The sequence below is a fragment of the Mercenaria mercenaria genome, chromosome 2 (assembly GCF_021730395.1).
Source record: "Mercenaria mercenaria strain notata chromosome 2, MADL_Memer_1, whole genome shotgun sequence".
NCBI lineage: Eukaryota > Metazoa > Mollusca > Bivalvia > Venerida > Veneridae > Mercenaria > Mercenaria mercenaria.
In genome coordinates, this window is record NC_069362.1 from 103,038,850 (window position 1) to 103,065,860 (window position 27,011).

At 33.6% G+C, this 27,011-nt stretch overlaps 1 protein-coding gene across 9 annotated transcripts in view; it reads right to left on the reverse strand.

Moving 5' to 3' along the window:
* Positions 1-27,011, reverse strand: part of LOC123564755 (neuronal acetylcholine receptor subunit alpha-10-like) — a 93,480-nt gene that overhangs the window by 35,768 nt on the left and 30,701 nt on the right. For 2 of the 9 annotated variants that reach the window (XM_045358538.2, XM_045358537.2), the window contains exon 1: positions 19,601-19,703. The exons of 3 other annotated variants lie outside the window; for them this stretch is intronic. In XM_045358538.2, the coding sequence (XP_045214473.2) occupies positions 19,601-19,688 (88 nt within the window). In that variant the 5' untranslated portion in view covers positions 19,689-19,703. Of the gene's footprint in view, positions 1-4,820; positions 4,955-11,238; positions 11,375-19,600; positions 19,704-20,333; positions 20,386-23,156; positions 23,325-27,011 lie in introns of those variants that run through there. 4 more of the 9 variants (XM_045358545.2, XM_045358551.2, XM_045358550.2 and 1 more) reach the window with 4 other exon arrangements.

The window sequence follows — 27,011 nt, forward strand, 5'->3', positions numbered from 1 at the left end:
ATAAAATATCAGATCATACAATAAGCCATCTTGATATGCCGGTCGAGTAAAGCTATAGCAACTTAAACAAGAGGGCCAGATGGCCCTAGGTCGCTCACCTAAACAAACCATAACAGTGTTAACATCATGGAAACAAATATTCTGACCAATTTTCATTAAGATTGGACCAAAAATGTAGTCTCTTGAAGTGTAAACAAGTATTTTCTTTAATTTAACATAATGACCTAGTTTTTAAGCCAAGGTAACCTACATTCAAACTTGGCCTAGATTTGATCAAGGCAATCATTCTGACTAAATTTCATGAACCTCAATTGAAAAACACAGCCTCTATCGCATACAAAACCTTTTTCTTTGATTTGTCCTAGCGACCTAGTTTTTGATCCCAGATGACCCGTATTCAAAATTGACCTTAATTTCATCAAGGCTATCATTCTGACCAAATTTCATGAAGATCAATTGAAAAATACAGTCTCTATCGCATACACAAGGGTATTTTTATTTGACCTAGTGACCTAGTTTTTAACCACAGATGACCCATATTCTAACTTGACCTAGATTTCATTAAGGCAATCATTCTGACTAAATTGTATGTATATCCAGTGTAAAATGCAGCCCCTATTGCGTACACAAGGTTTTTCTTTAATTTGACCGGGTGACCTAGTTTTTGACCCTAGATGACCCATATTAAAATTCAACCTAGATTTCATCCAGACAAACATTCTGATCAAATTTCATGAAGATCCGATGTAAAATGCAGCCTCTATTGCATACACAAGGTTTTTCTTTGATTTGACCTTGTGTCCTAGTTTTTGACCCCAGATGACCCATATTCGTAACTGGCCTACATTTCATCAAGGCAATCATTCTGACCAAATTTCATGAAGATCAATTGAAAAATACAGCATCTATTAATACAGCATCTATTGCATACACAAGGTTTTTCTTTGATTTGACCTAGTGACCTTGTTTTTGACCCAGATGGCTTATTTTCAAACCCAGCCTAGATTTTATCAAGGTAATTATTCTGACAAAATTTCATGAAGATCAATTGAAAAATACAGCCTTTATCGCATACACAAGGTTTTTCTTTGATTTGACCTAGTGAACTAGTTTTTGACCCCAGATGACCCATTTTCGAACTTGGCCTAGATTTCATCAAGGTAATCATTCTGATCAAAATTCATGAACCTCAATTGAAAAATACAGCTTCTATCGCATACACAAGGTTTTTCTTTGATTTGACCTAGTGACCTAGTTTTTGACCCCAGATGACCCATTTTCAAATTCGCCTAGATTTCCTCAAGGTAATTATTCTGACCAAACTTCATGAAGATCAGTTGAAAAATACAGCTTCTATCGAATACACAAGCTAAATGTTGACGGACGACAGACGACAGACAGACGACGGACGCCGGACATCGAGCGATCAGAAAAACTCACCTGAGCATTGCTCAGGTGAGCTAAAATGTGTATTAGCGGGCGATTGAATATAAGAAAATATGCAATATGAAATTATGTATTCAGTGAGAAATGAAATTTGTAACCCAAGACTCTTGTAAACGCATGTATGGACAGAAAATCTCTATATAAAAGTTTGGATTTTCGCAATCATATATTTTATAGGAAATGGTTACTTCCGCTCAACACGAATACATGACAAGTTTGAATAAGTATAAAACGGACAATGACTGTGCATATAAAGTGGTCGCAATTAAATGTTACTTTTTTTACTTCAAGTGTATCACGGGTTTTACATCATATCTGCGTAATAGCTGCGTAATATAAAATAGCCAAGTGAAATTTAAAAAAAAAAGATATTGACTTCAGTATATGCCATAAGTAAAGTTTTTGAATACTCGTGATTAAAAGTTAGGCCACAAGTTTAACACATAATTTTATATTATGTCATTCATGAATAAAAGGAAGCAAGTCAAGGCTAGCTTGTCGTTGTTATCTAATGAGCATTTCATACGTAAATAATTTTCTCTAACTCTAAAATACAACATTGAACCAAATTACACAATTATAAAAGTACAGTCTGAAAAAAAATACTGCGTGTTATTATATTTGTAAAAGAAACGAAGAATGAAAATGTCGTTTCAAGCGTACAAAACTGTGCTTCACTTCAAGAAATGCTAAAAGGATGTGACTTTGAGTATAATGACTAAATATATAGCCACTGTGTCTTACAGATGTACTTCGGAACACAGATGAACTTCGATATTGCAGAGCAGTGATTTTTTAACACTATGGTATCTGCCATGGTTGACATTTAACCAAAGCCGAAAGGAAGCTTTCAGAGCAATGCTACCGACTGTCGGACAGTTATATGGATGGGCAATTTCTCTTGATGTTCCCTGCACTCCCAACATTTTCCAAATAGACTGTGGTAGAAAACCTCTTCTCCAAAGGAAATGCTGATCCTTTAGTTTATACATACGTTATTTTAGGTCGATTGTGTTATATTAATCACTCTCGACATCTCATTCCTGATGGAATCCATCGCCACGAGGGTATGAGAGAAGAGGCCAGCTTCCCTTTTAATGCTAAGCGCCAAGCAAGCTACTGGTACCATTTTTCACGTCTTTGGTATGACGCGGCCGGGGATCGAACCCACGACCTCCCGCACTCGAAGCAGACGCTCTACCACTAGGCTATCGAGGCGGTTATGACTGATCTTTTGTCCGTGCATATAGTACCTTTCATTCTTTTGTTACCAACACTACATCTCTCATTCCAGTTTCCCAAGTTTCACCCTCCCTTCCCGGTGATAAGTAGTAGAGAACAATGTACAAGAACATCTGAGTAGTGTTTAAGTGTCTTTCTAATGTACAATAGGTGAATTGTTTTTTTTTTATTTAATATCCCCATGTCATGTATTATATATACTAAATATGTGGTTTATCCACATGACAAATAGATGTACTAATATGTCAACAGTTTATCACACGAAAATCAAAGATTTATTTTCCACGACACCATTTCACAATAACTTGATGTTACGAAAAATGTTTTGAATTTGACAAAGCAGTACATACTGAGATTTCTTAAAACTACAAATAAGACAAGTCGTTAGCAGTGGAAATGAATTCTTTGATTTGTTTACTACATGTCATGTCAGCTGATTAAAACTGACCTCGTGCTGATTATGTCACCGTTTAACACAAACATTTACTGAGTAGGTAAATAAAGATTATTTTGTTGTAACTTCCTTTCTGATTGTGGGTAGGATCTGATACTTACATAGATGGACTGGTTTGATTAGAGGGGCCTCTGTGGCCGAGTGGTTAGGGTGGCTGGTGCATGTGAGGAAGCCATCCAGCTGGCTTACGGAACGTCGGTAGTTCTATCCGGGTGCCCGCTTTTAATGAAATAATGCACGGAGAGGCATCTGGGGTCTTCCTCCACCATCAAAAAAGTTTGAGAGTCGCCATATGAACTATAATTGTGTCGTTGTGACGTTAAGCCGAACAAAAAAAAATGATTATAGGTCACCTATCGTTTGGGGGATGTTAAAAGGACAGTAACAATGATTTTGAAAAAAAAAGCAAACATGTTCAGTAGTTATCACCTAAATTGAATACCAACAAGAAATAAGAGTCTTAAACAGATTTGTTTCACTTGAAAATACATGATACCTTAAAATAGTGTTAGAGGAATAAGGTCAGTAATTCAGTCAAAAATATGCTTCCGTGGTGTAATGGAAAGGATTTCATATTTTTGTCCATTTTTAAAACTATTTTTATGTAGAACGGGCGCTTTAAGCACACTCGTTGCTAGCATGCACCTGCTTTGTTTGACCCGTTCTTGTTTGTGGACGCTGCGCGGCATAGTTATAGCTTTTCCAAGCTTTTCCACCCATTACTTATCGGTTGTATTTAAAGTTATGCAATGTGCATCTTTCACTAAGATAGTTTATTTTATATACTACAATTAAATGTAAAAAAAAAACATCGTCAAATGAATTTATGTTGACTAATTATATTAACTAGCTGTGTTTGTAGAACTACATTCACAATTAAATGTCATATTTAACAGTTACTTGTTATAAAAGCTTCCATTTTTTGCGGTAGTACACATTTTATAATGTGCTTAGCTATTCAATTATATTAAAGGAGTGTAGCAAAACAGAACTGTTTATAAGAAGCATGTTCATTCTATGTTTACATAGATATTGTGAAGTTACTATTCATATTATCAAATATGAATTTGGGTCTAATACATCATGAATCATTTGAACCTAACACTTGTTATAGGTGAATTTCTACCCAATTCAACATAAATAAAGCGTTTTCAACCAGTAACATTACCCCTAACATTTTTTCCCCACAAAATGCTGGTGAGTATGCTCTAGATATCTTATTTCAGCAAATCCACAGATTTCACAACCGCAATTTATAATTGGTATAATAAGTTTGTTAAAAAGCTCTAGTATATATCTGATAGAGAAAATCATGAAATTTTTCATTCACTTTTTTAGTTATAATCAATTTTTAGCGCCTGTCCTGCAAAAGTTTCATACGCTTGAAAAGATATACCTGTTGAAGAAATAATATTCCGGTAAATAATTTTATCAACAATTTTAAGATCTGCATTAACGTACCTAAAAATCAAATCTGACCTGTCCCTTCTCTAACACTATCGTATGAATGTAATACAATTTGAACATACATACCCCTTTAAAACCATTTAGCTTGACGGTTTCCTCCAGTTTATCCAAAGCAAACAGTCCATTTAAAGAACATTTAATTTACAAATCAAATGTACACTTAATGAGTTATTCCATATGTGTATGTAGTTATAAAAGATAGTTAACTTACATGAACATAGCTGAAGATAACCGGTCATTTAGTTCGCTTAATGAATCTCTGAATCTCTAACCGAATGTTATATAAATAATACTATTAAAAGCATGAACATCTTACAATCCGTATTGAGGACTATAATGCAAGTTTTCTAGACAGGAAATTGACTCATAACCCAATAAATTGCCAGTGTAAACAAACTGAACACATTTTATCACTCCGATTATTCAAAAGAGCGATTTTTTCTGTTTCTTTTGGTTCACTTAGTCCAAACAAACAATGTTACTGCCTAAACCAGTGATAAGGAGGGAAAGAGATGGTTCCGTTAACAGTCTAAGACGAATCGAATCTGCTATTACTTTCGTCGGTTTCATTTAATTTTTTTATTAATTGCTTTTTTCATATGTCTGATTAATACCTTGAAAACGTATTGTCCAATTTATTTGACCTGTCAAAAAATGGACCCGGCTTTCATTATATTCTGTTCGAGCCTATATAAGAATAACGTGAAAGCCGGGAACGTGTTTTGACAGGTCAATTAAATAGTACAATACTAAGAAGTGTTTGCAAATTTATTACACGTTATGATTAAGCTATTTTCTTTAAAATCTAGATAAACGTAAATATATTAATATTTCATCAAGCGTGTTTTATGAACGATTAATTATAGATCTGGTTTGTGATTATAACATTACGCGCATCGCTATTTCGTGTAAATGCATAACATTACATTAATCGGAAATAAAAGATTTACCTCGTTACGGATATATGTGGTAAGAAAGTTGAAATTTGAATCAATTTTTTTATCAGTTATTGAATTATAAATGATGTATTTCGTAACTATTTTCTGATGTAGCAATTGTTTTTCTAAATCTGCATTATAAATGGTACGGTTATAAATAAATAAACTGGTAGATAGATGGATTGAAACACGGACAGAGAATTCATACACAATATGCCTACCAGGTCTTCGACACGGGGGACATAAAAAAATCATATAACAATTATTACTCGCGATGGGTTTAGTTCAATTTTACCGGCTAAGCATTTGAAAGGTTACCTACCAAAATTAGCAAAAAATAGTAAATGATTTTGTGTTGTTATTTTTTCCCGAAAATTTATGCATATCCTAGATCCGATATTTATGTCTATAAAATCATGAATCAGTATAATTCAAATAAGGACATGAAGTATAGGCAAATTCCCTATTTTTAACATCCATTTCAATGGGACTTATACAGAATATATACTTCAGTATTTTTACAAATAAATACTGCGTAGATTGTGTAGAACTTAACGAATCCCATTGTTTTTACCTTTGTTTAATACCAAACAAAAGTGCTTTCTAACTTTCGTAATAATTACATGCGTCTGGAGGAATGCACATTTAACCAATAAGCATTTATGAAATCAACAAGGAAATTGCTATAGGTCAATATAATCATGACAAACGTTACACTCATTATACCAATTAATTAATTATATTAACTGCATTCTTTAGGTTTAACTTAGTTTTTGCATCAATTAGCATTTGGTATAAGTATATTTACAAATGATATATTTATCCAATTATTCTTGTACAGTATAAATTCATCTTAAAGGTTTGCACTGCCTTAAAATGTTGACAAAACATACATTCTACATGTTTAGCAATATACGTATTATTCTTATTTCCAAACTTTTAAGTTTATACATTTATTGAAGGTACTTCAGAATATTGAATATCTTCGAACAACACGCTTTTAAGGCTAGGATATTGTCCTTCTTCTTACTATCTTTTAAAGCGACGCATCCACATATTTTAGTCGTTTTTTCTCTCTCTCAAAAGTCATAAGACGTGACTATCGTATGGCAAGTGGTACAAATTTATTCAGTTATTGACAGTCACGGATTTTTGCAACATATCTTAATAAATAACCGTTTGTTGAAAAAAAAAAAGAAATGCGCAGAAGGGAATTGCAACGTCCGTGAATGTTGTGAAATAATGGAGAAACTTTCCATTCTTCCTGCTTTTTTACCAGTAACTAGCATTTATTTTACTCACAGCCTGCCAAACTTGGTGGAAATGAACATACTGAAAAATTTTACCGGGCCAGTAAATTCAAATTCAATAACATCATCTGTATTATCTAAAACCAAACATTATTTTCAAATAGAATAAAGTGTATGGTGGGAAAAGATCGTCCTTATAACTTCCCCGTCTACTAAACTGTTCAGGACACAGTAAGGGGTCCATTGACATATTTTGGTTTTATTTCATATAAATTTACCATTCTTTCCTCTATAAAATGCCCAAAAGTGAATTTAAAAGTTCAAATACAAAACCTTTATTTGATGACTTCCTAGGCGTAACAGTAAATATTTGACATGTGACATAGTACCATGGCATAGTTCAATCTTCAACATTCATTTTGGTATGCTATACATCATGTTTATTCTTCAGAAATATGGAGAAAAATTATGTTAAACAGGCTACCCTTCTACTACTTAGTGTGTTTATTTTGTAAGCACAAGCAGTTCAGCTGTTGCCAAAGAACCACTGTGCTATTTTGCTTTGGGTGTATTGAAAAAATAGCATTTCTCCTAAGAGTATTTCAGATGAGCAAAATTTTAGTGCGATTATTATCATTTGAGCCTTCTTCTTATCATCTTTTTTGTTGGATTTAACGACAAACCAGCAGAGTTAGGTCATGTGGTAATTATCTGGTAGTCAGTGACTAGACCATCATTTTTTCAATATAAGGAAATGGACATATATAAACTTTTAGTAGCTTTATTAATTAAACAAATGCTTGTAATATGGCCTTTCCAGTACTTGATGGTGTAGAATAACAGAACGGACGGGCACCTGAGTAAATCGACTGACAATACGTTAACCTGCTGGATGGCTTCCTCACACAAAGTATTCAACACCCCAATTAAGTGAGCCTTCGAACCCACATTCTCGAAGAAGTCAGCGCCCTTAACCACTCGTGAACGGAGATCTATATTCTTGTTAAATTTCTGCTTGTTAATATAAATAGCGTGCTAATCAGTACCATGCATGCCAATAGAGTCGTGGTGAAAAGCAAATCCAGTGCATAAAAAGCATGTCTATCACCAACTGAGTCAAATTACAGCAAGAAACTAGTGATGCGCGAATCGAATTACCTTTCCAAATGTCACAGACGATCAACGATTTAATTTCTACTAATGGACACCATACTACCACATGCTCACAATCTCTACTAATAGATTCATGGAATTCCATAGGGAGCAAATGTGTAATTTCATTATAAAGATCATTTTATAAAAAGAAAACCATTTTCAAACGGTCACTATTAAATTTCAATTAAGACCTCTCCCAGATGTTCTATAATGGTTTCTAACCTTTTTACTTAAAGTTACTTAAAGTTCCTATAGATATATAGCACTTTCTTGGAAAAGATAAAGGGGCCTCCGTGGTCAAGCGGATAAGGTCGCTGGCTTTGAATCACTTGGCCCTTACCGATGTTGGTTTGAACCTCACTTTGCATGTAAGGAAGCCATCCAGCTGGCTTACGGAAGGTCGGTTGTTCTACCCAGGTGCTCGCCCGTGATGCAATAATGCACGGAGGGAAAGCAAATGTCTTTCTCCTTTATCAAAGCTGGAAGATTGCCATATGACCTAAATTGTGTCGATGAGACGTTAAATCCAACAAAATATGGAAAAGATAAATTTGAATGCTGCTTTTTTTGTATAGTTACTGATCACCTTCTTTACCTTACTTTTCGCTCTCGCATCAGTTTTGCCATCTGTTATCATTTATATATACCGAACTATGCAGGATAAAAATACGCCATTATTGTTTTGATTTTATGTTACCCTTGACAAATGTTGTTTTTTTTCAAAAGGCGAAAGCGCCTTGGTTTACGATCAAACGTTGACAGTGTTTGAACAATTATATCGCTCACACACTGTAATTATTTTTGTATAGCGACGGACTTCTGAAACTTACATTGTATAATACGGCTGTTTGTCTTATACTGCTATAATATGCCAGTATGTCCTCAATGAAATAAACTGAACGTAAATACCTATCAGCATGTAGACGTTCACAATTTTCCATAAGTAAATATCTCCAAATTTCATACCACTGTTTCACTAAAACTCCACACCTCACACCTCACACTCCACACCTCACACTCATATACTTGTCTTGACGGGAAATTAAGATATCGTAGAAATATTTAGTTAGGAAAGCAGTTTGTCGAACTCGACAGCCTAACGTGTTAAGTTCCGAACCATTGCGACCGCTCTTGATGTGAAATTGTTACGGAATCAGCACTAAAATGTATCATAATAACTTCACGCGGACTTTCCCCATCAGATGTTTTAACCACTTGGGATTATGCACATGCGAGATTTAATTTATATATTGACAATATAACATAGCTAGACACAGTGGGTAAGAGTGTATGTGATAACTAAGTTAACAATATTAACTTGGAGGGAATAACACTGTCAATGACACACGAATGAAACGGACAAACAACAATACCAATGGTCTTGCGTTCGACATATTGTTTCTTGATAACAATCATTTATGACATGGTGAGTACATGTCACAAAAATAATTGTTCAAACTTGCTAAATGTGTGTCATAAAATTAATTGTTCAAATATGCTAAATGTCACAAAAATAATTATTTATACCTGCTAAATATGTGTCACAAAAACAATAATTCGAACCTGCTAAATGTGTGTCACAAAATAATTGGTCAAACCTGCTAAATGCATGTCACAAAAATAGTTCAAACTTGCTAAATGCATGCCGCAGTGTCCAAAACAGACATTTTGATAAACATAACAATTAGTAAGAAAATTCTTTATTTCAAGGACTGATTGATGATTTGTTCCACTATAAAGACAAGAAAATCATTAAAATAAACATCAAAAGGCACCTTTATATAACGAAACACAAGTTTAACAATACCCCACGCAATGAGCGTTTTTGTATATGTTGTAACCAAGTTGATATTGAAGATGAGTATCATCTGTGTGTATATGCCCATGATATACTGTTATTAGACAAAAATTCATTAAGCGTTATATCTGTGTTCAAATACCATCAACTTTTAAACTCTGTTAATAAATTTGAATTGATAAAAGCTATGTAATTATGTCAAGAAATCATTATGTATTCGTAATGCTATCTTAAACAATCTTATTTAATATATTCATTCTCTGTTACAATATTATATACTTCTCGTTACACTCTCGTTACAAATTATTATCATAAGTGTGAACATGTACATGTTCATATTTCCTCTATCATATGACTATACTTTTCATTTGTATGTTACACTATTACCACGTATATACACGTGACAGGTTAAAAACTGTTTAAAGATGTGTTTAGACGACGTACTTTATGTATAAGGCTTAATAAAAGTCTGTTCTGTTCTGTTCTGTTCTTAAACGTTTAACAATAAAATGCAACTTTTCATCAAGCAGCTATTTCAATCAGATGCCACAGGAAAGAACAACGGTGTGATAACTGATTGCATATTTACAAGAAATAATATCTATATAATATCTAAAATACTATCTAAAACGTGCAGCTAGAATTTTACTATGGCTAATATTTCCAATACATGGTGCATATATTTTTTGATAAAATTGTAAAGCGTTTCTTTTTTAATACTTTCTGAATACGCTGATGAAAATTTCCAATGATAGACTATTTCAATCTTAATAGCAAAAATATGTTTCAACAGAGAAAAAAATGACAAACTAACCGGTTTTCAAAAGTTCATACGTTTAAAAGGAAAGAAGTTCTCGAAAATATCTTACCCAAAGCTATGCAACAAATGCAATGGTTGCATATGTCTTCTGTAAGATGGCCTTTATGATTCGCGATCGTGAACATTTTCTGGTTATCTAAATAATGCAAGTTTGCTCCTTTTCCCCAGTCATGTAAACTATCTGATGTCTATATTTATATTGACAGGATAATCTTAGTCCATTTGATGGTCTAGGATATACACGTCTTCCTCTTTTGCATGATAAGTTAAGGTAGTGTTTGTATTTTGATTTAGAAAGGCAATTTATATATGAGAAGAACAGCAAGTTATACTGTGTTTTACCCAAAGTAACCATCATAAAAAGTCTCTCAGTTCGAAAAAGAGAAGTAAAAGTTTTAAATCAATTTTGCCACGTACGAATGAAGTTTCATTTTACGACGGGTACGGTAAAACGTCGAGTAAATTTGATATCATGAAAAATAAATGCCTTAAAATACACCAGTGCATAAGCTATTCAAGTATTTGCTCCGTTTAACATTTATCTTTCATTAAAATAGTGAACTTAAAGATTAACTATGTTAGTACCTCGACTGATCTTTTGGTAATAATAAACATGTGTCCTCTAAGAAGGTTCGGATTATACCCTGACTTTTCAAATAATTACATACCTGTCAGCCTGTAGATATAAATAGTCCTACAGTACATATTAAGTATCTCCTTTCATCCTTCTACATAATGAAACTAATTATTTAAGTTATTCTTTACACCTCACTCATATCTGATCTGATGAGTCATTAACATATATTTATGAATATGAAATAAATAAATCCTTGCGGCGATCAGATTTCACAAACAACTACCAAAGCAAGAGTAAATATCATGATCAATAACTACATTATGTACTTTATAAGCTCGTGCTTCTTTAAAAAATTATAAATTTGCGCTAATTATTTCCCGAATATTAATCCCATGACGACAATACAGAATTATAATCAATTTATTGTATGTGTAGTATTCTATGACAAGGTTTTGCTCTGTCATACGTTTAATGTTTTATAAGAACAATATCATAATAATAATATCAAAGCCCTTATTAACGAGAGAAGTTAATCTTCATTGAGGCCCACGCGTATACGCAATTATAGCAGGGGCTACCATTTTATACATATATTCCAAACATTTCCAGGCGGACACGCTCTGACCCACCCACAGGAAGGGTTACCCCCTTCCGTACTTATCCCCACTCGTCGCGCCGATGCCGCCTTCATTCTTAACTGGTGCCACTCGTCCTATCCAAATGAAATATTTCTGGTACCGGGTCTGTTATAAATACGCTTTATATTCTTAAAACGATAACTGACATCTGACATATTATTGTATTGTTTTTATAATCTCAAATCTCCTAATGCAACTTTAGTGAATATAAATAAATTCTGAATAGACGGTTCGTTCAAAGAGAAAGAAAATTGCTTCTAAAACTCTTTTCCACTGGCTTAAAATAACTCTATGCTTTATAAGAGATGTCTGAAAAGTATTTGTCGTGTTTTCGTGTCGGCGGAGCGAAAACTCGAAAGCACGAAAACTCGACAAATAAGGTATTTGTCGTGTTTTCATGTTTTCGTGGCGGCGAGGTGAGAACAGGACAAATAAAGGGCGCCAACACGACATATTTATACCCGCCAAAACTCGACAGATAAATTTGTCGTGTCGGCGCCCTCTAAACGTCGAGTTTTCGCGTAAAATGTGTCGTGTTTTCGTCTCGCCGACTCGATAACACGAAAACAGGATAATTCGACAAATTAGCCAACACGCCAACTCGAAATGGCAGAAATCAGCCACCATACTACATGTCTTATTCCAGTTTCATGCTGTTTCAACCTTTCTGAGAACAATATACAAGGACATCTGAGTAGAGTTCAAGTGTCTTTCTAATGTACAATAGATAAATTGATTTTTCATTTAATATCACCATTTCATGTAATATATATACTAAATATGTGGTTTATCTACATGACAAATAGCTGTACTAATATGTCAACAGTTTATCATCCAAAAAAAAAAAAAAAAAAGATTTATTTTCCAAGATACCATTTCACAATAACTTGACGGATATTACGAAAGATGGTTTGACTTTGACAAAGCAGTCCACTGAGCTTTCTTAAAGCTACAATAAGACAAGTCGTTAGCAGTGGAACTGAATTCCTATATGTCAGCAGCTTGAAAATGACCTCGTGCTGATTATGTTACTGTTTAAAACAGATGGTTACTGAGTAGGTATAACCCACGACCTCCCGCACTCGAAGCGGACGCTCTAGGTCATAATGCAGTAATTCGGTCAAAAATGTGCTTCCGTGGTGTAGTCGAAAGAAGTCCCTGATAAATAGATCCTAATTTTTCCATTTTTCGCGCATTTGCGCGTAAATCGGGGGCCAAATGGGCATTATTTCACTCGTGGAATGAATTTTACATAAAATAGAACAGTTTTCATGCTAATATTCGCATGTTTTCGAATTGTTTACATGAAAACGAAAGTAGGGTGTTTATTCTGCGGACCGCTTTCTGAAATGCGGCAATATGAGGGTACCTGACTTCAGTTGACTTGCATTTCACTGCATACTATTTAAAACCCCTTTTTCTTTTCGTTTTCTTGAAGCAAATGTATGGATATCTTGTGGAAAATAGGTCTACGACGGAGTGAAAATCTAGAAACGGTAACAAAATTGTTCTGCAGTAGCTGGATTTTATATGAAACAAAGAGCAATTTCTTTTATTGGTATATAGCCTCTACCACTAGGCTACTGTTTCACTTGAAAACATACGATACCTTAAAATAGCGTTAGAGGAATAACGTCAGTAATTCGGTCAAAAACATGCTTCCGTGGTGTAATCGAAAGGATTTCATATTTTATCCATTTTTTTAAGACTATTTTTTATGTAGAATGAGCGCTTTAAGCACACGCTGCTTTGTTTTATCCGTTCTTGTTTGTGGATGCTGCTCGGTATAGTTATAGCTTTTCCACCCATTACTTATCGGTCGTATTTAAAAATATGCGATGCGCATCTTTCACTAAGATAGTTTATTTTATTTATTTTATATAGTAAATTTATATGTGAAAAAGCGCCATAAACTAGCTGTGTCTGAAGAGCCACATTCACAATTAAATGTCATATATAACTGTTACTTGTTATAAAAACTTCCATTTTATAATGTACTTAGCTATACATTTATAAGGAGCAAAACAGAACTGTTTATAAGAACATTTTTATGTTTACACAGATATTATGAAGTTACTATTCATATTTTCAAATATGAATTTGGGTCTACTATATCATGAATCATCTGAACCAAACACTTGTGTATAGGTGAATTTCTACCCAATTCATCATAAATAAAGCGGTTTCAATCAGTAACCTTATCCCTAACATTTTGTTTTACAAAATGCAAATATGTTCTAGATACCTTATTTCAGCAAATCCCCAGATTTCACAACCGCAATTTATAATTGATACAATAAGTTTGTAAAAAAGCTCTAGTACATATCTGATAGAGAAAATCATGATTTTTTTCATTCACTTTTTTAGTTTTAAAATTAAGAAATAATTTATAGAACAAACATGTTTTAACGTTATTGATACACGGAAAGAGGTAATACGTCCGCGGAATAATTGCACGAGGGCGGTGCCGACTGAATTATTCTGGCAACGTATAACCGATTTTGAATGTAATAATTCAGGTAAAACACGATTTAGCTAGTAGCGCTCTTTCTTGGTCGCAACAAAACATTGACGTCATCGCACGTTAACGTGACGTCATTTTAGCATAAGCATGTTTTAACAGAAACAAGCATATTAGAATTAACTTTTAGCGCCTGCCCTGCTAAAGTTCAATACGCTTACAAAGATCTACCTGTTGAAGAAATAATATTCCGGTAAATAATTTCCAGATCTGTATTTACGTACCTACAATTCAAATCTGACCTGTCCCTTTTGCTTTCAAGAAACTCTAACACTATCGTCTGAATATAATACAATTTGAACATACATACCTCTTTAAATCCATTTAGCATGACATGACGGTTTTTCTCCAAATTATCCTTGCAAATACAGAGAGCAAACAGCCCCTTTAAAGAACACCTAACTTACATTAATGAGTTATTCCACATGTGTATGTAGTTATAAAAGATAGTTAACATACATGAAAATAGCTGAAGATAACCAGTCATTTAGTTTGCTTAATGAATCTATGAAGCTCTAACCGGATGTTATATATATAATATCAGTATAAGTATGAACATCTTAATATCCAGACTGATGAATATTATGCAAGCTATCTAGACAGGAAATTGAAGCATAATCCAATAAATTGCCAGTGTAAACAAATTGAACACATTTTATCAGTCCGATTATTCAAAAGAGCGATTTTTATGCCCCCGAAGGGAGGCATATAGTTTTTGAACCGTCTGTCTGTCGATCTGTCGGTCTGTCAGTCTGTCGGTCTGTCCGCAATTTTCGTGTCCGGTCCACATACATTCATTGATGGGCGTGTCCGGTCCATATCTTTGTCATCGATGGATGGATTTTCAAATAACTTGGCATGAATGTGTACCACAGTAAGACGACGTGTCGCGCGCAAGACCCAGGTCCGTAGCTCAAAGGTCAAGGTCACACTTAGACGTTAAAGGATAGTGCATTGCTGGGCGTGTCCGGTCCATATCTTTGTCATCGATGGATGGATTTTCAAATAAATTGGCATGAATGTGTACCACAGTAAGATGACGTGTCGCGCGCAAGACCCATGTCCGTAGCTCAAAGGTCAAGGTCACACTTAGACGTTAAAGGTCATTTTTCATGATAGTGCATTGATGGGTGTGTCCGGTCCATATCTTTGTCATTCATGCATGGATTTTAAAATAACTATGCATGAATGTGTGACACAGTAAGACGACGTGTCGCGCGCATGACCCAGCTCCGTAGGTCAAAGGTCCTAAACTCTAACACCGGCCATAACTATTCATTCACGGTGCCATCGAGGGCATGTGTCATCCTATGGAGACAGCTCTTGTTTCTGTTTCTTTTGGTTCACTTAGTCCATACAAACAATGTTACTGCCTAAACCAGTGATAGGGAGGGAAAGAGATGGTTCCATTAACAGTCTAAGACGAAACGAATCTGCTATTACTTTCGTCGGTTGCATTTAATTTTTTTATTAAATTATTTTTTTCATATGTCTGATTAACACCTTTAAAACGCACTACGAAGTGTTTGCAAATTTATTACACGTTAAGATTAAGCTATGCATTCTACATATTTTCTTTAAAACATACCATACATTAATATTTCATCAAGCATGTTTTATGAACAACTAATTAGGGATCTGGTTTGTGGATATAACATTACGAGCATCACTTCATCGTGTTTATGCATGTCACTACATTAATCGGCAATAAAAGGTTTACCTCGTCACAGATTATAGGTGATAAGAAAGTGGAAAATTGTATCAAAATTTTTCTTAGTTATTGAATTATAAATGATATATTTCATAACGATCTTCTGATATAGCATTTTTTTCTCTAAATCTACATTAGGAATGGTAATTACTTGCAGACAGTTATTTCTTGTTTCAAGAATGATGTCACTGACAACATTGTATGACACATGTCACTGTTGATGATAATATACTAAGTTTCATTTCAGTCAGATGGAAACTATTGGAGAAGATGAGTACAAAATGTCCTGATGCAGTTTTAATATTTCGAAATCCAAAAGGGCCATAATTCTGAAAAGTAATAACCTGACATAGAAATCCAGATAATACGCGCACAGTCACTTTATGTTGATGACATGTAACCAAGTTTCATTTGAATTGGATGAGTTGTAACAAGAAAAGTGTGACTGAAGGACGAACGGCAACTGAGAAACGGACGGACGTGCTGACTGATAGACGGACTGACGGACGGACTGACGTACGGACTGATGGACTGACAGACTGACTGACAGACTGACTTACTAATTTAACTGACCAGCTGACGGACGGATGGACAGTTCAAACACGATGTGCCTACCGGGTCTTCGACGCGAGAACACAAAATAATTATACGTCGCTATCAGCTTAGTCAAATTTTACTGGCTGAGTATCTGGAGGGGGCTACCTAGCAAAGTTAAGAAACGATTGCGTTTGTGGTGTGTTATGATTTGCAAAAATATAGATCTATATCTTAGATCCGATTTTTATTTCTATAAAATTATAAATTAGTATTAAATTCAAACTGATTTTCTTTGATAAGGACATAAAGTATAGACAAAATCTCTATTTTTAACATCAATTTCAATGCCACTAACGCAGAATATACAAGCAAGTATTTTTACAAGTAAATACTGCTTACACTGTACACAACTCGCCGAATCCCATTTTTAACCTTTGTTTAATTAAAAACAAACAAAATGGCTTTCTAACCTTCCTAGTAATGACTTATACGTCTAGAGGAATGCACTTTAAACCAATAAGCATTTATGAACTCAACAAGGAAATAGCTATAGGTCAATATAATCATGACAAACGTTACACTCATTATATTAATTTATATGCTGCATTCTTTAGGTTAGTTTTTTGCATCAATTAGCATTTGGTATAAATATATTTACAAATGATATATTTATTCAATTATTCTTGTACAGTATGAATTCATCTTAAAGGTTTGCAATACGTTAAAATGTGGACCAAATAATATACATTCTGCATGTTTATTTATTGAAGGTACATCAGAATATTGAATATCTTCGAACAACAAGCTTTAAAGGCAAGAATATTCTTCTTCTTCTTACTATCTCTTAAAACGACTCATTCATATATTTTAGTCGATTATTTTTCTCTCTCAAAATTCATTAGACGTGGCTATCGTATGGCAAGTAGTACAAATTTATGATTTTTTCAAGATATCATAATGAATAACTAAAATAAGTGCAGAAGAGAGTAAACTGTTGCATCGTTCGTGAACGTTTGTGAAATAATGGAGAAACTTTCCATTCTTTCTGCATTTTTACCAGTAACTAGCACTTAATTTTACTCACTGCACATTTTTCAATGCATGCAAACTTGGTGGAAATGAACACACTGAAAAATTTTACCGGGCCAGCAGATTTAAACTCTTTAACTTCATTACCATTGATTATTTTTGGAAAAGATGTGTGTTTTCCACAACATCTGTATTATCTGAAAACAAAAATTATTTTCAAATAGAGTTAAGTGTATGGTGGGAAAAGATCGTCTTTAGAACTTTGTCGTCTACTAAATTGTTATTGAAGCGATCTTTATTTCATAAGCACAAACAGTTCAGATGTTCCTAAAGAACCACTGTGCTATTTTGTTTTGGGTGTATTGAAAAATAGCGTTTCCTTTCCTAAGAATATTTCAGATGAGCAAAATATCAGTGTTACTATTATCTTTTGAGCCTTGCTCTTATCATTTTGTTTTGTTTTTTGTTGGATTTAACAACAAACCAGCAGTTAGGTCATGTGATATAGTTATCTGGTAGTCACAGACTGGGGCCTCATTTTTTCTAACATAAGAAAAGGGACATATATAAATTTTAGTAGCTTTATGAGTTATCTCATATAAATTAAACAAATGCTAGTAATATGGCGGCTTTTCCAGCACTTGTTTGTGTAAAATAATGGAACGGACGGGCACCGGAGTAAATCGACTGACAATACGTTAACCTGCTGGATGGCTTCCTCACACAAAGTATTCAACACCCCAGTTAAGTGAGCCTTCGAACCCACATTCTCGAAGAAGTCAGCGCCCTTAACCACTCGTGAACGGAGATCCTTATTCTTGTTAAATTTCTGTCTGTTTAGCGTACTAATCAGTACCATGCAAATAGAGCCGTGGTGAAATGCCAGTCCAGTGCATAAACATCTGAATACTGATAAAATGTCTATCACCAACTGAGTCAAATTACAGCAAGATACTAGTGATGCGCGAATCGAATTACCTTTCCGAATGTCACAGACGATCAACGATTTCATTTCTACTAATGGACACCATACTACCACATGCTCGCAATCTCTACTAATAGATTCATGGAATTCCATAGGGAGCAGATGTGTAATTTCATTATAAAGATCATTTTAGTAAAACAAAACCATTTTCAAACGGTCACTATTAAATTTCAATTAATACCTCTCCCAGTTGTTCTATCATGGTTTCTAACCTTTTACGTTACTTAAAGTTCCAATAGAAATATAGCACTTCCTTGGAAAAGATAAAGGGGCCTCCGTGGTCAAGCGGATAAGGTCGCTGGCTTTGAATCACTTGCAACTTACCGACGTTAGTTTGAACCTCACTTTGCATGTGCTAAATAAGTGTCACAGAAATAATTATTTATACCTACTGTATGCGTGTCACAAAAATGATTATTCAAACCTGCTAAATGCGTGTCACAAAATAATTGTTTAAACATTCTAAATGCGTTTCAAAAAATAATTGTTCAAACCTGATAAATGCATGCTACAGTGACCAAAACAGACATTTTAATAAATTTAACAATCAGTAAGAAAATTATTTATCTCATGAACTGATTGGTGATTTGTTTCATTATAGATATAAGAAAAGCATTGAAATAAACATCAAAAGGCATCGTCTTATAAAGAAACATAAGTTTAACAATAAAATGCAACTTTTTATCAAACAGATACATCAATCAGATGTCACTGGAAAAAGACAACGTTGTGATAAATTATTGCATATTTACAAGAAAAACTGTCTAAAGTACTACCTAAAAGGCGCAGCTAGAATTTTTCTATGGCTCATATTTCCTATACATGGTGCATATATATTTTATGATAAAATTGTAAAGCGTTTTAATTTTTTTAATACTTTCTGAATACGCTGATGAAAAATTCCAATGATAGACTTTACTTCAATCTTAATAGCAAAATATGTTTCAACAGAGAAAAAAAAAACCCAACAAAATAACCGGTTTTCAAAAATTCATACATTTAAAAGGAAAGAAGTTCTCGAAAATGTCTTACCCAAAGCTATGCAACAAATGCAATGTCCATGTGTATGGTTGCATATGTCTTCTGTAAAATGGCCTTTATGATTCGCGATCGTAAACATTTCCTGGTTATCTAAATAATGCAAGTTTCACATGAAGTTTGCTCCTTTTCCCCAGTCAAGTAAACTATCTGATGTCTATATTTATATTGGCAGGATAATCTTTGTCCATTTGATGGTTAGAATATACATGTTTTCCTCATTTGCATAATAAGTTAAGGTAGTGTTTGTATTTTGATTTAGAAAGGCAATTTAAATATGAGAAGAACATCAAGTTATACTGTGTTTTACCCAAGGAGACCATCATAAAAAGTCACTTACAGTTTGAAAAAGAGAAGTAAAAGTTTTAAGTCATTTTTGCCACATACTAATGAACAAGCTCCTCACAATGTTTACATTCCCTTGCGTTCATTATAATACCATAAGGGGAAGTAATCGCTGCGGGGAGATTATTGACTAATGAAGTTTCATTTTACGACGGGTACGTTAAAAAGTCGAGTAAATTTGATATCAAGAAAAAACAATGCCTTAAAATACACCGGTGCATAAACTATTCAAGTATTTGCCCCGTTTAACATTGTTCTTCATTAAAATAGTGAACTTAAAAATAAAGTCTGTCAGTACTTCGACAGATCTTTTAGTTATAGTAAACAGGTGTCCTCTAAGAAGGTTTGGAACATATTCTGGTCTTTTCAAATTATTACACACCTGTCAGTCTGTTGATATAAATAGTCCTACAATACATATTGAGTATCTCCTTTTATCATTCCACATAATGAAAATAACCATTTAAGTAATTCTCCACACCTCACTCATAGCCTGTCAGTCATTAACATATATTTATAAATATGCAGGTAAGATTTAGCAAAATGAAATAAATTATAAATCCTTGCGGCGATCAGACTTCACAAACAACTACCGAAGCAAGAGTAAATATGATATTTTTGTTTCCGTGTCGTTTTAGTGAACTACTTTTGCTTTGAACTATAAATGTACTACTTTGCTCAATAACTACATTATATATTTGCGCGGAGTTTTCCCGACCATATTTATGAGGAGGGACGAGTTCATTTTTGTACCCCAAAGGGTTCTAAAAATATCAACGGCTTTACGTTTAACAGTTCGTTTCGAAACTGGTAAATGTGTGTTGCAGTTACACCATTTACTGTTATTTGATCGGAACACGTGCAAATCTTCTTTTAAGCTGACATGCACATATCGAAACTGAAACTACTGACTCACAGTTTGGTCGAACTTTTTCGATATCTTAACTTACACAAAGTTTGGCGTAGAATGTATATATGACACGGAAAATTGATGAAGGATTAGATATTGGTAAAACAACATGTGTCGATTTTTTCCTCTATTTCAAAAAAACATTTCAACAGTTTACAACCTTCTGCTTAATAGTTTTGGTAATTTATTAGCGGATATCTTACAAAATTCATGTCAATAGATCTGTGCAACTTGCCAATTTCAAAGTACAAATGTACCCATAGTTTATAGATTTTTATCTTTTTTTTCCCGACTAAATGAGAACGAGTCGCTTTGAACACCAGAATAAATCTTGAAGTGTTTATTATACCATCAACAAGGTCGTCTCTCTTTCACGAACAATTCCGGGAAGAAGATACATTTATGTTTTGAAGATCGCAAGATATATGACTGAAACTGGGTTACGATCTGTACAATGTCATCGGGAGCTTTACTCGTAACCTGCCTTTGATGTGGACTTTTGAAAGAATGACTTCTGCCCCCGACCAGACCCAAGACGCAGAAGTTTCCATAACTTGTTAAGGATTTCACCCGTTGTTAATTTACCTAATTTAAAAAAAACCCAATGTTTTCCACCTTTTTTTCACCCACCAACTTGCTAGAAATTCTACCAAGTGACAAAAATATTCTATTAAGACAGCTCAAAAAACACTTGGTATTAAAGTGCGTCCTTGTATTTCTCACGCACATTACAGTTATCCTCACCAGGAGAAAACTAACTAAAGTGCATATATCTATAAATTATATCAAATATACACAAGGTAAGACATTAAGCAAAATTTATGAATACTTGCAGCAATTAGATATTACAACTACTGAAGCACGAATTTACAACTTCACGTTCATGAGCTCAGAAAAAATCATTTATACTTCCTTTCCATTCATTAACAAGTGAATCTTTTTCAGTTCGTTTCCCTTTTCCAGTTTATACGAAACGAACGTCATAATTGTCAATGGAACGAATAGGGAAAATATAAATAGTTCCCTCTTTGAACGCCAAGGAATTTTTCAGATTTTTTGCTGGGGCTTTATAGAAAACTTGAAACTAGCACGTCAATAACATGACGTGACACACAAATTTCTAATACTGGTAATGACATAAAAAATGAACGCAATTCATGGATTTGTCTATCATATTCTTGCGTTCATTTCACTCCGAAGAAATAATTTCATTTAGTCAGTCTTTGACATGATGAGATACGCAGTGTATGACGTTGCCCTCGACTTGTTAGATATCGGCCGATTTTTTTTTGCCTGCGACAAGTTGTATAAATCAAATTAAAATTTCGCAAAATTACTTGAAATTTAATGAATGCATATCAAAGCTATAGCCAACACAAGACTTGATCATTTAAAAGCAGGTACGACCTTGATCCTTGAGGTATCGGCATTGAATTTTAACGCGGCACATCGAAGTTTCAGTCAATACAAAATCAGATGCATGCATACACAGACATTCTGACAACTATGTCGCGCTTCTCATAAGCTGTCCAGTATTTTGACTAGACCAGCACATAATTAGGTTGAGACAATTTCTCTAGATTTAGAAAGTTATGAAGCAACAAAAGGAACCCTTATTCAAAGATCAAGGCATTGCACATTAATCGGCCGAACAGTTGGGAACAAATTACGCCTGGCAATTAAATTCATACATATATCATTTCACTCTATATATAGATCCTTATACAAAAACTCCATATAAAGGTACTTATACCTTTCATATACATCACTGGTATTATAGGATTTCATGTATTTCCGCCAAACATGGCACTGTGTGCAAAAATTGACTCCTATCATAACGTATGTGTAAGAAAAATTGATAAGCAACTTCGATATCAAAGGAAAGGATTTATAACAAATCTATAAGTTATCGGTATTTTCAGACTTTCCGTGTCTGATTTCAAACTGATACTTTTCGGGTAGATCAATATAAAGACAAGAATATTCATGGGTTAATAGCCACACGTGTAATAAATTCTAGACCCTACTAAGATTATTTTGAAAAAATAAAGTTTATAGTTGGAAAAAAGTAGGAAACTTTCACCAATACAATTTAAATTTCGCCGAAAGGCTTCATCAGGGTAATTCATAAATTACATAAAAATGTTTCAATTTTCTGATTAAAAGTATACTAAGATACAGAACGTAGAAGTCTTTATTTCATTTCTGGAACAAAATGATTGTATATAAGTAAAGATTGTCACCAAATTAAAGCTTCTATATGACACGTTAACAGAATTAAGAAGCTGAACCTACCTGTTATCCAGCACATGTATGTTTTACAAAATTTAAAATACATAAATCGGCTGTTAACCTTAATCCACTCTGTATAATCCTTCCTTTTCTTCACATTAGACAGTTTTGAAAATGATGTATCAATTTTACAAGATTTGTCGCTTTAGCAACAGTTTAAGCATGTAAAATACTTTAAGTAGTCACATTTACATCTGAAAAGTTACTCGGTCGTAAAGATTATCAATCGCATACGCATATTTAAATAATAAAGTTAAATTAACATTACCTAAACAAGGAAAATAGTGAAGAAAAATGAAACATGCATAATTTTCTTCCTCATGCATAAAACGTATGTTATCGTATGTCGTTAGACAACTAAATGATGTTACGGGGTTAAACGCCCAAAAATGTATAACGCGAGATAAATACTCATTCACTAATAAAAGATGAACATACCAGATTGTAAGTAATGAAACACACACGCACGCACGCACGAAAAATTGCTAAAAAAAGAAACCCATTGTAAATATTTCATCTGAATGGTATATATTGCAGTTAAAGTTACAGAAAAAGTTTCTAGTAGTCGTGCAAAATACCGACTAGTGAAAGATAGGAGCAAATAAAGTAAAAAAAAACAAACTGTTTTTAATCAGAAACGCTTATATTGTGTTAATAGATGATAATACATTGGCCGTGAACATTTGGATTTAGGCGTGCAATGAAAAAAAGGCAACAAGGCCGTCAAGGGAAAACACAGGTTGTCCAAAACACGCGTACCTGAATAATAATAATTGCATGCACGAACACTTCAGGAAACACGCATTAATACCTGTTTTAAATTAATGAAAAGTTGATTGTTTTCACAAAAGTACCATTAAAGCATTCAAACGCGACAATGTTCGATTAAGTGTTAATTGAAAATGGACATATAACGGGAATGAAATAGATATAGTGACTAATTCAATTATCTTGCGTATGTACGAAGCAGCAACGGCTCAGCAAGCTTTAGCATCAAAGGCTATAGAATCAATCAACAGCTTATTTTCTATAACAAAGGACATAGAAATACCAATAAATATTAATGATGCATACGTTACCATTTTGTGTTACACTGCCGAGGTCTGGGGATTTTCAACATCAGAAGTCATTGAACGTGTGCATCGTAAGTTTAATAGGCGGGTACTGAATGTAAAATTACCGACTAGTAGCGGTATATACGGAGGAACGTGTAGGCACCCGCTAGTATTAAACAGAAAATGTCGAATAGTTAGATATTGGTTGAAACTAGTACACAATGAACAACGGAACTGTATTCTTTGGGCTGTATATGAGTCAATGCTGAAAAATGCTGAAAACGGGCAGCAAAATTGAGCGTACAAAGGGAAAATACTGCTAAATGAAAGTGAATTTGGTGACGTGTGGCTATATCCGCACTCTGTTAATCTCAATGCATTTATGACAACATTTAAACAAAGATGTCTGGATATGTTATCGCCGAATGGAGAATATGCAAACGTGATAGCGCAAGTATTATGCTGTTTAACGTGATAAAACAAAACTTTGAAATGACACAGTATGTAATGCTTATAGAGAATCTCAAGTATAGACATGTTACTATCACCAAATTGTCTGGAAATAGAGTATGGTAGGCACAGAGGCATTCCGCGAAAATTAGCGCTTATGTGTATTATGTCAGCTACGGACAATAGAAGATGAGTATCACTTTACGTTAGAATGTCCTGTGTATAATGGCATTAGAACCAAGTTCATAGCTCACAGATATACGACTTTGTCAGACATGGTTAAATTCATAGAATTACTCTCATCTTGTAATATAGAACAATTATACAAACTTGACAAATATTTGTTGAAAGCTTTTGAGAAAAGAAAATCACTCCTCAATGCAAACTGAAGTCATTGTTAATGATTGAAATTATTATTTAATACAATTTCATGTTACTTTCATTATGCTGTGCCATTACTTTTATTACGCTGTTTGTGTTGTATATGCTCTCATCTCATTTTATACATACATGTACTTATTATGCATGTACATATATGTAATTCATATCTACTTGTTTAATCTATGTGCTGTTCGCATACGATTTATAAATAAACTTACGTTATTTTATTGTTGCTAGAGTAAGGAAGTCCAGTAACACATGTGATAATATCATATCTTTTTATTACATTCTGATTTATAATATACTGGTGAAAAATAAACAAATATGTCATTAAACTTCATACCACAGCAAACATCGTTAATTTTTCGATTATAAACACTACATGTCCTTTTGATAAGTATAATTGTATAGATATATTTACAACTACTTCTACCGCAAGGTTAAGTTATAGTCTTTACATCATTCCTAAAAACATTTACATGTTGTACTATTATAAGGAAGACGAAGCTATCTGATTGTTATTTTAAAAGGATTGACAACATAATAAACTGTTTTCTATATCTCTGTACTGTAAACTAGAAACGGGTATTACCCAATTATCAAAACACAAAACTACTAAGGGTATTGCAATTTCTTAGAACGGTTTATAGTGGTGATGATATCAAAATTCAAACCAGAATGGACCTATCAAAAAATAAAAGCAAAATAGGCGAAACTTGTATCAAGTATTTCGAAAAAACAACGTAAAATCCTTTACTCATTAAAAGACCTGTTAATACACTTTGTAGAGACACATTGGCAAACCTATTGTCAATAATAAGGTTTGTTTGTCATTTATAGAACTTTTTCTAGAAACATTAATCTGTTTGAAGAATGTAATATAATAACATCTTCATTTTATCATTATTGTGTTTCCAGCAACAGAAAACTGAAACTGAATTTAGATTAATGGAAATTAACAAAATAAGAATTAAAACATCGTCATTTTTACTAGGGGTAGATGAAGCGCCACGGTATTTGGAGCGAAATCTGAGCCGACGACCCCCATTTTTCTTTTCGGGAATCGATAGCGACTGTGTTCATATTTATTCAAAATACTATCTTAAATGCTTGCGTCTTTACGCGAAACTTAGAGTGAAACTCAAAATCAGTTTTACGCGTTTTGCTTCGTAAATCGTTTGCCTGCGATGCGACATCGAAATATACTTGACTTATTTTAACACAAACTTGAAAATAAAGAATTTTTGCCGTGTTTTTGTTGTATGTAAAACACTACTTAAAAACCCTTTTGTGTACATCATTTTGAAAAATACGGATGTTTCCGAAATATCGCCAACTTTATTGTGGAAATTTCATAATAATCGGCTCAAAATCGGTATGTAGAGCATGTTTATCTGTAGACAGAATTATATTGATAAAAAAAAAATGTAAATGAACTTCTTGAAAACCATAGCTGAGGATCCATTTAAACGCTCAAAATGATATAAGGATAGATAAATATTAATTGACTGATAAAAGACGCAATGTCACACTAGACTGGAGGTGACAAGAAAAATGAAAAGTTGGAAAACGGAACTCAGTGTTAATGTTCCATCTGAATGGTAAGTGCTACAGTAACATAACAGAAACATTTTGTTGTAGTCTTGTACAATACTGACTAGTGAAAAAAAAACAACAAAGAACAAAAAACTGACCACCAAAATCAGGAGAATATAGAGCAAAAAAAGTTAGAAATGCTTTGAGTTAAATGATAGTAATACAATTGTCAATGAACATTTGGATTTAGGCATGCAATGCAATGTTAAAGAATAAAATGGATAACAAGGTCGTCAACGGAAAACACAGGTTGTCTAATGCACGTGTACCTGAATAATAAATGCATTCATCAGCACTTCAGGAAACATGCATTATCATCTGCTTTAAATTAATGACTACTTGACTGTTTTCACAAAATACCAAGATTTATAGTTAT